Genomic DNA, 13,115 nt, shown 5'->3' on the forward strand with positions numbered 1-13,115 from the left:
CAATGTCACTGCAGATAAAAGTCCTGCTAGATAAGGCCAAAGGCCCATCTAGTTCAGCATCTTGTTCTCACAGTGGCCAACCATATGCCTACCAGAAGGTCACAAGCAGATCATGAACGTAACAGCACACTCCCCACTTGTGCTTCTCCAGTAACAGGTTTTCAGGGCATACTATCTCTAATACTGGACGTGGTACACAGCCATCAGATCCAATAGTCATTGATAACTTTATTATCCATTAATCAGTCTAAGCTCCTTTTAAAGCCCCCCAGTTGGTCCCATTTCTACACTTTATGGCAGTGGGTATAATAAGTCTATTGACTTTTGTATGGCTTTTATTGTAATGCAATTTCCCAGTTCTCCCCTGCTTATCAATGTTAGCTCTAAAACTAAATAGCAGTAAGGATTTCCATATTAGAGAGAGGAAAGGTAAAAAGCCCACAGACTACTCCAGATCTCTAAAACCATTGTTAGGAGGTTAAGCAGAGAATCTAGAATCTGGAGGTGTCTTTGTAAACAAATATTAACTTTCATTTTTTTATTTTTTGATAATAGTGCAGGGATAAAATATGAGATTTATTTAGGAGATGTGGCAGACTTGTGGCTGCATTGAGCTCCCACGCCCAACGTAGAAATCTACTACTAATAGATTAAAAACAAACATTTGTAAGAAGGCACAGCACAATGTTATTATTCAACTTGACAGTTTATACTATAGTATATAGTATGGTAAATATCAGTCACAGTCAAGTTCAAGACTGGTTTGTCTAGCAATGTTTAGACCATTCCTGCATTCATTATTATACTGTTATGACCAGTAGTGCATAGTAAGAATCACACTGCAGACATGGAAATCCTGGGATACCTAACTCCTTTCCTTTATGCAGATATCTGACACGTCCCTTTCCACTTACTTCACTACTTTGCTGTCACTGCATACACCTGTAAACTTAGCTTAATGCAGTGTGGCATGAATGATGTTCAAATAATGTACAACTCAACAAAGGTTGTGCTAGCAAACTACACACAAACACTTTGGTGCTGCTAATGCAGCAAAAGCAATACGGGAGGCAGCAGTTAAAAGTTACTGTCTCTGCAACCACAGCAGGCACTGTGATTCTCCAGGTTTGATTTCACCCTTGAGGCATACTCCACTGTCTCTCGAGAGAAAAGGATGCCAAAAACAAAATATAGACATATGGGGATGGACACACACACACACACACACACACACACACACACACACACACACACACTTATAGATTGAATCAACACTGTACTTATCTAGTTACCTAGGGAAAACAACAATTGCTACAAGAACTGCTTGACAGCCTGACTATCAAGTTGTACCGCGCCACATGGGCAGGTGAGGATGGGTGTGCTTGTAACATTTTGTGGGCTGGTTCTAATCTACAAGTCCAGTGTTTTGTTTTTACAGTTTCAAATGTAATTCTGTGATTTGTTCTGATGGTTTTTCCTAGGTCTGGAATTTGAACAAAAGAAGATAAGATCTTGTTCTCATCAATCAGGTCCTTTGTGTACTCAGTTTAGCTCAGAAACTGCCATCAGATGTCCAAGGTCATATCTCTGGTATCCTGTAGGCTGGATTTCCCAGATCTGGTACCAGGGTTTGATTTGAAATGCTGGAGAAGACAATGGGTGGAATTCAACCAACTTTTACTCCGAGTAGACCCACTGAAATTAATGGACCCAACTTAGTCATGTTCATTTAACAGGTATACTCTGAGGAAATAGCTGAATATCCATTATTTAGCATTTATAATGCGGCATTCACTGTGCTGCTTCATTATTTGATTATTTGATACTTGAAATAGCCACTTTCTAAATATTGAAAACATGAGTAATATGTACAAATGATCTCATCAATTTTATATATATATAGCATTAAAATAAGTCAATGGAACATTGGAGTAGAGTTTCTTCCTTTCATTCATTTTGCTGAAGTTAATCTCAAAATAATGCTTAATCTAAATGGCTTCATACTCTTGACAGTAGGGAGGAAGATACTTCTCTGTGTTTCCTGCTCTGCCTGCCAGCATTGCTTTCAGAATTGTCATCTGGCAGCTTCAGCCTAAAACAGAGCAAAGTAGCAGCTATTTTATTTACACACATTCTGTCCATCCTTCCATGCTTCCTTACCAACTGAGCAGGTCAGATCTTACATGCAGTCACACAGAGAGTGAATGTATCTCTATTTCATCTGACAGAAAAATAAAGGTGTCAAAATTATTATTTTGTAAGTAATGAGAAAGGTATCAAAAGCCACATAGCCTACTGAAAACAAGAACTATATTAGCTTTTAAAATATGTAGCAACGCTGACCATTTTTACTGTCATTTCCTTAAAAAAAAGCTGATCTAATTAGCTATATTTCCAAAGTGCATACATAGCATTTTTAGTATTATCATAACATTTTGCTTAGAGTTGACATTTTTATTCTGACAAGCACTGTCTGGAGAGCTCTCAATAAATAATACATTTACAATTTTCCGTAAATAAGCAGTGGACACAAATCGTTATCCTTACTTACAGCTGCCCCTCTCTAATAGTGCTTTTACAAGTAAGGTGACTATTCAGTCTAATGCAATCCTCCCAGTGCTCAAAAGACATTTTCATTCATTACCACGGTCACAAGCACTTAAAGCACTTTTAGGCGCTGTTGCAAAACAGCAGGAATGGCAGAGCAAATAAGACTAACTAAAACCAAAGTTCATCACCAAAGAAACCAGAGGTTATTCACCTAAACAAATTGAAGATTGACTTACGTAAGGTCAACATACATACAGCTAATCCACACACAGACAAGTTTCTTAAAACATTTTCTTTTTATTAAAAGCTAAAAGTCATAGGTGGGAGTACAAGATTAATTTGTAGATTCTAGACCCAACCACAGCATATACTTTAATATTCACTGGTAATGGATTGTCTCATCAAAATATTGTTTCCTATACTGTCAAAACTGATTGCAGTGAGGTGTTCATTTTCTCTTTTGCCATCCCCATAAAATTGAAATATATTATTATTTTATTAACTCAGTATGGAACATAAATTTCTTTCATTGCAAACTCACCTCATGTAATATGTTGCACTAATGATCAGAAAGTGGCACTTATGCAACAGATCCCTTGAAGAGAGATGCAAAGCTAGGGCAGGAAATTGTTTTAAGTCTATCTTATTCTATGACAATATAAGTCCTCACACTATGAGAGTTGTGGATCAGTTCTCCATGTGGTCCCTTCTATTAAAGCTTAGAATTCATTTTCAAAGCAGAAGTAAGGATAGCAGCAGAAAACAATATCAATCCCAGACCCAAATAAATGTGGGTTGGCATCACTTGCAATTGCTGTACAGCTTGAAAAATGCTTTGCAACGATTAAAGCTTATCTTAGCAATCTAGACAATAATGGATACCGAAAGGGAAATCACTGAGATATGAATACTAACCTCTCTAAGACAGAGGAATGGTGCTTTCGTTAATGGAAACTATGTGGGTGGGGATGTGGAGGAGATGGACAGGATGTAACTGTACAACTGGAATTAAACCTAGATGCTTCTCTTCAGAAAAGTTCAAGGGCATTTTTAGTGCTTGTCAGTGCTAGCCAGCTTTGTCTCATCCAAAAGATAAAATCTCCTGCAACAGGCTCGCACTTTGTATAAAGCAATACAGTGCTTCCAAGTTCCTTGAGCAGTGTGTGTCATGTTAACAATCCACCAGCAGCAAAAATGAGTAAATGTGATGGCTAAGCACAGGAATTTAAAAACTTCCAAGCACTTTTTTCCACCTAGGCAACACTGAGTAAAATGTTACAACATTATAAAGACTAAACCAAACAGAAATATTCTAAAATAAACAACGTTATGGAAATCTCTGCAAGCCTTCTTTGAAGTTCAGCCTGATATTAAGGGTAAAAGGGACCCCTGACCATTAGGTCCAGTCGTGACCGACTCTGGGGTTGCGGCGCTCATCTCGCTTTATTGTCCGAGGGAGCCGGCGTACAGTTTCCGGGTCATGAGGCCAGCATGACTAAGCCACTTCTGGCGAACCAGAGCAGCACACGGAAACGCCGTTTTACTTCCTGCCGGAGTGATACCTATTTATCTACTTGCACTTTGACATGCTTTCGAACTGCTAGGTTGGCAGGAGCAGGGACTGAGCAACAGGAGCTCACCCCGTTGTGGGGATTCGAACCACCGACCTTCTGATCAGCAAGTCCTAGGATCTGTGGTTTAACCCACAGCGCCACCCGCGTCCCATGCTGATATTAGAAAGGGCCAATATCATACGGCAAACCTTCATTTGACCACACCAGCAGAATTACCACAATAGAGGAAATATCCCTACAGATGTATTTATATACTTTCAACTATGTGTATGCTATAGAAAAGATTTGCTGTTATATGTTTATTGTGTTATACTGAATGATGGCCTTCAACATGGAAACTGGAGTGAGAACCTGTTTATAAAAAGCTTTGTTGAAATATGGTATTGTACTCTTAATGCAGAATCAAGGGAGAAAGTGAACTATGAATGTGGGCCCTGAGTAATTGGGTTTTGGGATTTAGCATAAATGTGGAGTTGAGTTTCCAGTGTACCAAATGACTAACCAGCCTACCGTTCCACACTGCAAGCATTGTACTGAGACTTGGAAAAGAAATCTACCCTTCTGGCTACAGACAAGTCAGTTGCTAGCTATTACTTGTAAGGATTTGGGATGAATGATAAAATAATTAGTATGAACCTATACCTTCATTTACAAAGCAAATAAGGCCTTTTCTTTTTTAAAAAAGTGAAAACAGCATCAGAAAGCATGCATAAAATATTATATTTAAGCCAATGGCTCCCAAACTTATTTTCCATGGAACACTTGAAACTTGCTGATGGCCTTGAACCAATTAATGGTTTTTCTTCCTGTTTTAAGCAATTGTAATACACTGTGCTAAATGCTGTATGATTTTTAATAGTATTTTTATTGTTTTTATTTCTTATATTTCAACTTGCATTTCATAGAATGCAAAAAATACATTATAAGAAATAAAAGAAACAACAAAAATACAATTAAAATTCAAAATTAATATTTAATATTCCTTTAAAAGGTGAAGTTATCTTATATGGGATTTTGAGGAGCCTGGTCCCATTGTTGCAGAAGCTACATGACTGAGGGGTATTAAGGCATGGAGAAACTACCTGTCTCTGCAACAGTGAAGGTTGTATAATCTTTTGTCTCTTAAGCCGTATGGAGGCTTCTGTCCAATTCTGAAGCAGTGCCAGAGGTTCCTATGGGGCAAGTAATGAAGTTACCATCAGCAACTTAATACAGAGTCATGTTACAAAGGGATAATTTAGAAAGCTTGCTCTCCATGAATTAATCACCAGAATGGGTTAACTGCCTTTTGCATGGCAATTGATAATCTCAGTACAGAGAAATCTACCTGCCAGGCAGCAACTCCAGTGAATAGTCCTTTCTATGGGTCAAGTGTTATCAGAGCAGCAAATTATTTCTGGCCCAGTTGTAACAAGGCAACTTTTCCTGAGTATCTCAGTGCAGGGCCACAAATGTGTTGAGTTTGCAGACCTCACTGGTCTTTCAAAAGTAAAACCCCCAGGAAGACAAACAAGTAGTTCCTTCTGCTAAATATATGAACTATACCTTGATCAGAATATAAAGACCCTTAAAAGAATATTTTCCCATTGCTTTTGGCAAGTGGGGAAAAGGTCAAGCAAGGGGGCTCAAAAGGTATAAAAGAAAGGGAAAAGACACAGATGAAAGCAATATGCAACACTGGATATCAGAGTTTACTACCAACATGTGGGGTGGTGGTGTATCCCAAACCCAGATCAGATCCGGCACCTAATCAAGTATTTTGATAGAGTCTAGAATGCCTGTAGTTTGGCTACAATACCCATGCTGTTGAATGAAAACCAGTTTAGGCAACCAATAATGTCGATCAAATGACTTGGGTGGAAAAGAATGGAAGGCTATGCTTCAACAACTGGAGGCAATGTACAGCTTCCTATATATTATTCTAATGGTTTCCACTGGTTTGGTGACAGAGTTGGGCATGATACCGGCTGAAGTGCTATTATTAAGGACAGATTAAAACAGCTGTACATTATGCTGAAGTACTCAATGTTCCTTTTACAGACAGACGGTCCTGGATTACAAGCAGCACTTGACCATTTAAATCACTACAACAACCAGATTTAACCAGCTGGGCCATATTCTCTTAGGCAGGGCCTGTTGACCTCCTCAGTCACAGCTGCTCAAGTGAAATTTTGATTAGACAACTTATTTCCAGAAGCCAAAGGACTCTGATTAAATAGATTTACTTAGACATGTTAAAGTATTTAAATGTGCATTCATTGGTTCAGAACTGCCAGTTGTAGTAAGCAAGGCACCAGACCCTAAATGCAGTAAGAATGATATAAGATAGCTAATGATGTAAAGATACATCTGTGTGAAGCACGTTGCTACGCATAGAAGTTTTTCCACAGGATGACGGACAATATGTTTATTAAAGGTAAATTATGATTGGAAGGATGTATTGATCTAGGGGTGGACAACCAGCTCAGCAGTGAAAGCCACTTCAGAAATGTAAGACAGAAGGTCACAGCTAATTTGCATATGCTAGTTGCAATATTTGGCCTCATTTGCATACCATTTTATGAATCTAGAAGATGGCAAGCTACAGCTTAAATTTCCAGCACTTATTCCATAATGTGCTACTATGAAATATATATCCCAAAATGTGAGGGAAATACGTCAGTTTAATTTTATTTGCAGAAACCCCCCAGCAAACCAACTTAAGAATGCGTGTTTGCCACTCCTGTTCCACAGGTTTGAATATGTAGGGATCAAAGAAGTTCATTTCCAAAATATGTGACCCATTCACCTCATCTAGACATTTTCTCTGACATGACTGGCAACTATCACAGCCAAGAATAAATTATTTATTTGTAATAAAGTATATAGTATGGATTGCAACCTGAATTCATGCACAACATTATTTGCAACAACAACAAAAGTTTTAAGAACTTGGTTATTTTAGTTCTTGAGGGAAACACGATACATTACTGAAACTAATGGCTTAAACTATTTTAATGGCACCAAAGGCATATGACCTCACACAAGCACAACAAGCAATGGGCAACCTCAATCTTTGGCGCAACTTGGCACCTCTGGTCCTATTACAGCCCATAATTGCCTCCTGACACTAATCAAGCACCTACACTGCTTCACCTGACTTAGATGACAAGAAACAGAGCCAGCTATCATCTGTATACTGATGGCACCTCATCTCAAATTGCCTGTTGACAACTCCGAGAGCACACATAGGCAAACTCCGGCCCTCCAGATGTTTGAGACTACAATTCCCATCATCCCTGACCACTGGTCCTGTTAGCTAGGGATGATGGGAATTGTAGGACCAAACATATGGAGGGCTGGAGTTTGCCTATGCCTGTCCAAGAGGTTTCATATACTTGTTGAACAGTAACCAAATGAGCAACCAAAACATGAGCAACCAAAACATGTCTTAATGACTTAATATTCAGTGTCTGAAATTCTGTAGTATTATACCATAGGGCTGACACTATCTGTTGTAAATTAATTTTTCATTGTACATTCTCAGTGCTTATTTCTAGCAACAGGCACTTAAGTTCCCTCATTTGCAAAAGCCAGCCAAGAATGTAAAATAACTCAACATAAATACAATGGTTTGAATCAAAACTTGCCCTTCCATGAATGGAAAGAGTCCTTCTGTCTGCAGAATGGGCTAAGATCCAGCAGAGACTCACTGCTAGAAAGAGGGAAGAGACAATTTCCACTGATTCACCAATCACACACCGAGGCGGGCGGAGATGGTGCCACCTCCCATGCCATCGTAGAGGGTTCACCAACCCTCCACAGTAGCTTTTCAAGAGGTAGAGGGCTCTGCAAGAGGAAGGAGAAAAAAAACACATTCCCTTTCCTCCAGCAGGAGCATCCTATGAATGTAGTTCTGCTCATTTATTTTTTTAATGTGTGGGGGAGGGAATGAAATAAAGTTTACCCCTGAAACACAGGTCTTGCTGATCTTTGCATGCACACTGCTATACAACAGAGCATCCAAAACACTCTTGAAACAAGTATTAGCTACCTTGCAATGTGATCAACAACATTAAAAAAACCTTCTGTGAAAAGTGAGCCAGAACAAAATTAAAATAGATTCCATCCAACTAGTCTAGCCATCCAACTGAAGCCAACAATTTATTTTGAATGGGGGCGGGGGGAGAGAGAACTTCAAACCTCTAAGTCTGAAGACAGATGGCTGTGAAAAATCTGGGACATTGTATCACTGTAGTGATGCTTAAGACACCTATACAGAACACATTTAACTTTGCATTTGTCATATAGAAACCAAGCCAAGAAATGGATGTAGAATCTGTCATGGAGCTACTTCTACATATAGTTTTTTCTCCATTTATAAATGCAGTGTTTGAGCTTAACCCTGACGTTTTGGATTTTTCCCATTTTCCTTTCCCTGCCATGAAAATGCATGGGCCTGAGCCTACTATCTGAATTTTGAACCTCCCCTAATCTGGTGCCCTCCAGAAGCTTTGGACACCAATTCACATCAGCCCTACCCTGCATGGCTCTGCTGGCTGGGGCTGATTGGAATTGTCTCTCAAAACATTTGGAGGGCACCCGATTGAAGAAGTCTGCACTAACATCTGGCAAGGCTGGCATATTTCAAACTCTGTCACGCTAAACTAATCCCGAGGAAAATTCTAACAAATATATTCATATCTGAAATAGATTGCATGCAATAATTTCCAATTTAGCACAAATTTTTTTTGCTCCAGTGTAATATGTAAGCAGATATCTTACATATCTCAGCAGATATGTAACCCAGATATCTGTTTATGCTTAAGTGGGGAACTGTTTCTTCCTCTTTCAAGGCCCCACAGTTGAACCACAAACTATACTTTGAAACATAGGGAACTTTTCATGAAGGGCAGAAGCCACAGAATTAATTTCATCAAATAATTGCATATGCTTAAATCCTCCTTGAACCAACGAGACAAAAGCATATAAAACACTGCACTGGGATTGTGGCATAAATATACAAAGGCTCTGTTGGAAGCTATCTACCTAGCTACCAAACATTTCAAAAGTTCTGATTCAAGAGCATTTTGAATTTATGGAAGCATAATTTAAGAGGCTCTTGGTGCCATTTTAAAAGCAGATCTCATATACCAAAGAAACACATATCCCCAAATGGGAGATGGGGAATTGTCAGAGGCAATATCTTTCCCTCACTTGCATTTTTCCAAACCCTGTCAACTTTGGCCATGCATCAGAATTTCCTGAAAGTGCTAAACACAGAATGGCAAATAAATTGAGATCCACTTACTTACTAGATGAAACCTGGTATCATAAAAAGAAGGTATTGTACAAGTACCACCATACCATTTATACCATTTTACAGAATTCGCAAACAAAATCTAGTCTAATTAATTACATTGTACAAAACTAATTTATAAATAATTTCATGTATTATTTCACACTATGAGTGGTGTGTGTGTTGACTATGGGTGAAAACAAACATTCCATATGAAATTTAGCAGTAGACCTTTAAACATGGGTGAACTAAAGTCTTAGGTGTAAATCCACCTTACCAATTATAGCCTTAAGGGCTGAAGTCAACTAAAGAGAAGGAAATCAAAATATGTTATGTCTGTACATACCCTCCTGTTCAGTTCTGGTCATTTCCTCGAGTTTCTTCTGCTTCAGTGTGTCCACCACATCGGCAAGGCTTCCTTTGCGGCGTTCTGGAGTTCCGAAATTAACACTGGTCATTAGCTCGCTGCGGTCACGACCTCCTTCTTCGGGCTTATGTGGTGAGGTAGAAGTATTTCGGAAGGAATATAAGGAACATAACTTATTACTTTCTGTCTCCTGTAAAGAAACAAGACAATAATGCAAGAATAAATGAAGACCCACAATCTCAGAAATATCTGTTATTACATAACAGCAACTGAACATTAAAAAAACCTGACCTAAGCCAAAACAGTCTTTAGTTTTATTTTTGCTTTTGCTATTGACAAAAAAACCCAGACACCTCAATTTTTCAGTAAGGTGCTCTTTTTGTTGTTGTTTTGTGCCTCCTCAAGATTTCTTACATACCTATTTATAAATCTAGGCTACTAGAAGAAAGTGTGCAATGACTTCAAAATCTATACGCGAAGACTCTGGGAAACGAGGGAACCCACACAAAACAGTTCAGGAAAGTTATTTATTTATTTTATTGAATTTGTATACCGACCTTCATCTGCATATCATAGGGCAACATGAAAATACAAAATGAGAACCCAAAATACATAATAAAAACAAACCAATAACAAACCAATAACCCCCCTAACATTTAAAGGACATAGAATGTTAATCAGCCAAAGGCCTGGTTATTGAGAAACATTTTTGCTTGGCACCTAAAGATATATAATGAAGGTGCCAGGTGAGCCTGCCAACAAAGATGTGATGTAACCTGACTGACCAACAAGAGGAAGCTCTCTGACTAACTGACAGAGACAGGCAGGACTCTGACAAGTGTGTGGCAAAGGAAAGTAGGCCGGAGAGGGCATCAGTAATTTATGGGGTTTGGTAACACCTACAAGGCAAAAGCCAGGAGGGCAGGGGAGATAAAAGGTTGGGGCAGTCAGAGAGCAGAGGTAGGGGCACAGGATGGTTCAGAAGCACAGGAAAAAGGCTGTTCAGGTGAGGGGCAAGTCAGTCGAATCCCCACCACCCCCTGCCCTGCAGGGGGTTCCTTCCTAGAACCAGGAAGGAGAAAGAAGAAGGAAGAGCAGCTATGACTTCTATACAGAAGATGTCTCAGGTTGCGTGCGAACACTCCATCAGATGAGTGGAATACTTAAGGCCAGCTGCGGGCAATAGCAGCATGTGTGCGTGTGTATCAAGTGCACCTTAAAAGTTGTTGTAAGTGCATGTGTTTGTCAAGAAAGAATTAACCATCAGTCGGTTGCCTTCCTTGGCTTGGTGGGCTCAGGAAACTAACTGAGCTATGGCTTAGGCAGAAACCCTTTAAATATTGTAAACCCTTCCCCCCCCCCCTTGCCGGCTGACTAGTGACAACCCCCAAGTACTCTTTGTGGCCACATAGGCTCGGGAAAGGGCATAAGGAATGTATGCACAGCAATTTAAATATGATTTAGCTCAGTCAGGTCAGCAGTCTCAGAAACTGCACAGCTCCCTTGCTCCCAAGGCTCAGGACTTTCCCTGAGCTTTGCCCTGCGAGCTACTTCAGTGACCATCTAGTTCTACCCAGTACCTTAAAAATCAGTGTTTGGGAGCTTTTACATGGCACCTACTAAGCTGTGGTTCATGTCCAGGACTCAAAGGACAGAAAAAAAATTGTGCAATTTCCTTAGTTGCTCCACGTAAAAGCAAGTCTGAAAACAGATACTCAAGAAAATTTGGTTATCTCTATGAAATACCCATTGAGGTCACCCCAGTAGAATGCTAGGCATCTTTGTCTCTGATTTCCATGTAAAATGGTAGGTTCTTAAAAATCATGGTCTGCAAGAATTTCCCCAGCAGCAAAGAATTAAGGGGCTTCTAGTTAATACTAGTTAATGGTATTGAAGAATTTCAATCTTTGTTTTGATATTTGCTCATAGCCAAACTATACAGCCTTAATCACTGTTCACATTTTTCAATTACTTCTTGTGCATGGCTGGGGGAGGGGAGAAATCCTTCCTTTCTATTAAATCTTCAGTGATTTTCGCAATTTAATAGCAACAAAAAGGGCTCCTAACATTTAAGTAATGTACTATTTAGGGTATTCCAGAATCTGAAAGCTTGATAGAAATAAATATTATCAAATTAAAACCTGATCAGGTAAACCTTTCTTTCTTTTATTGAGGTGAATTCTAAAAATCAATTAATTCCAAAATATGCTACCTTCCTGAATTTCCTCCCAAACTGCATTCGCAATAATAAACTTTTCCAGTAGTAAGACAGCCATTTGTGCTATCTGTGCATGAAACATCTTTGTTGTGAACACTGTTGACCAATTAACATACATAGTGGAAGTGTGAGGACTAGGCAACCTAATAAAAATAAGTTTTTTGGGCTTGTATATGTACCTCATGGGACGTCAGCTGCAACAATGCCAGAGGCATACCTAAGCTCCCTTGTGCCCTTGGCAAGAAGCTGTATCAGCACACACACATATATGGTTCCATGCACCCTTGGGAAGGAGATGTTGGCAATGAAATACAGCCTAGGTGTGCATGGACAGCCAGGCTCCGAGCTACTCTGAGCCAGATGGAGAGGCGCAAATTTTTGCACACCCCTGGGCATGTGTCCCTGGTGGGGGGGCCAACCTAATCAACCCCTAGGTGCACCCCTGAATGCTGCCTCTCCTATATTAAGGCCCAGGCAAACACAGCTTCTTGACTGTTGGGAAGACATTACCTGAATATAAAGTTTTGTGGACCAACTGCAAGACTTTCAATCTTTCCTCTGTTGGTGGAGTCACTGAGAACACTTGAGATTGTAAATGCAAAATGTAAAAGTTGTGACACAACTTTTGATGGGATATGGATTTTGGGTACACTTCTGTGATACCAATATTGTGTGAGCGTTTTAATAGTTGATCATGCTTGACAAGCATGCCTTCAAGACCTAGTATTCATCAATGAACAAAGCTTTTTCATCCTTATGAATTCAAACAATGCCATCTACCCATTTGGATGCTAAATATGTTAAAAACCCAATAAACCCACAGCAAAGTGTGAGTGGGCAAGGGTTGGTTGAAAATACCATTCACAATGACACTGTATTGGTATTGTGTGTTGTAGACAACACTTAGGAACAGATTATGACCAGGATTTTCCTTGTGTTTGTTCGCATACAAATGGGGGAATCCTTGTTTCGAAAAGACCTTTGTTGTATGTTCCAAGAGCATGTGTGTTACAAGAAAATTATTGTTGCTGTGACTGCCTCTAAGATTAGAAACAAATGTGTCCAGTTGATACAGTTTCCGGTCTTGCCGACCATCTGATATAATACAGTATTGTTAAAATAACTCCA

At 39.4% G+C, this 13,115-nt stretch overlaps 1 protein-coding gene across 50 annotated transcripts in view; it reads right to left on the minus strand.

Annotated features, from left to right (window-relative positions):
- SOX6 (SRY-box transcription factor 6) overlaps positions 1-13,115 on the minus strand; it is a 458,084-nt gene that overhangs the window by 233,941 nt on the left and 211,028 nt on the right. For 38 of the 50 annotated variants that reach the window (XM_083477096.1, XM_083477104.1, XM_083477133.1 and 35 more), the window contains one exon: positions 9,749-9,959. In XM_083477096.1, the coding sequence (XP_083333222.1) occupies positions 9,749-9,959 (211 nt within the window). The remainder of the gene's footprint in view (positions 1-9,748; positions 9,960-13,115) is intronic. The other 12 variants (XM_083477121.1, XM_083477123.1, XM_083477129.1 and 9 more) reach the window with 1 other exon arrangement.

Source organism: Podarcis liolepis (assembly GCF_965112155.1).
Source record: "Podarcis liolepis genome assembly, chromosome: 1".
Classification (NCBI taxonomy): Eukaryota; Metazoa; Chordata; class Lepidosauria; order Squamata; family Lacertidae; genus Podarcis; species Podarcis liolepis.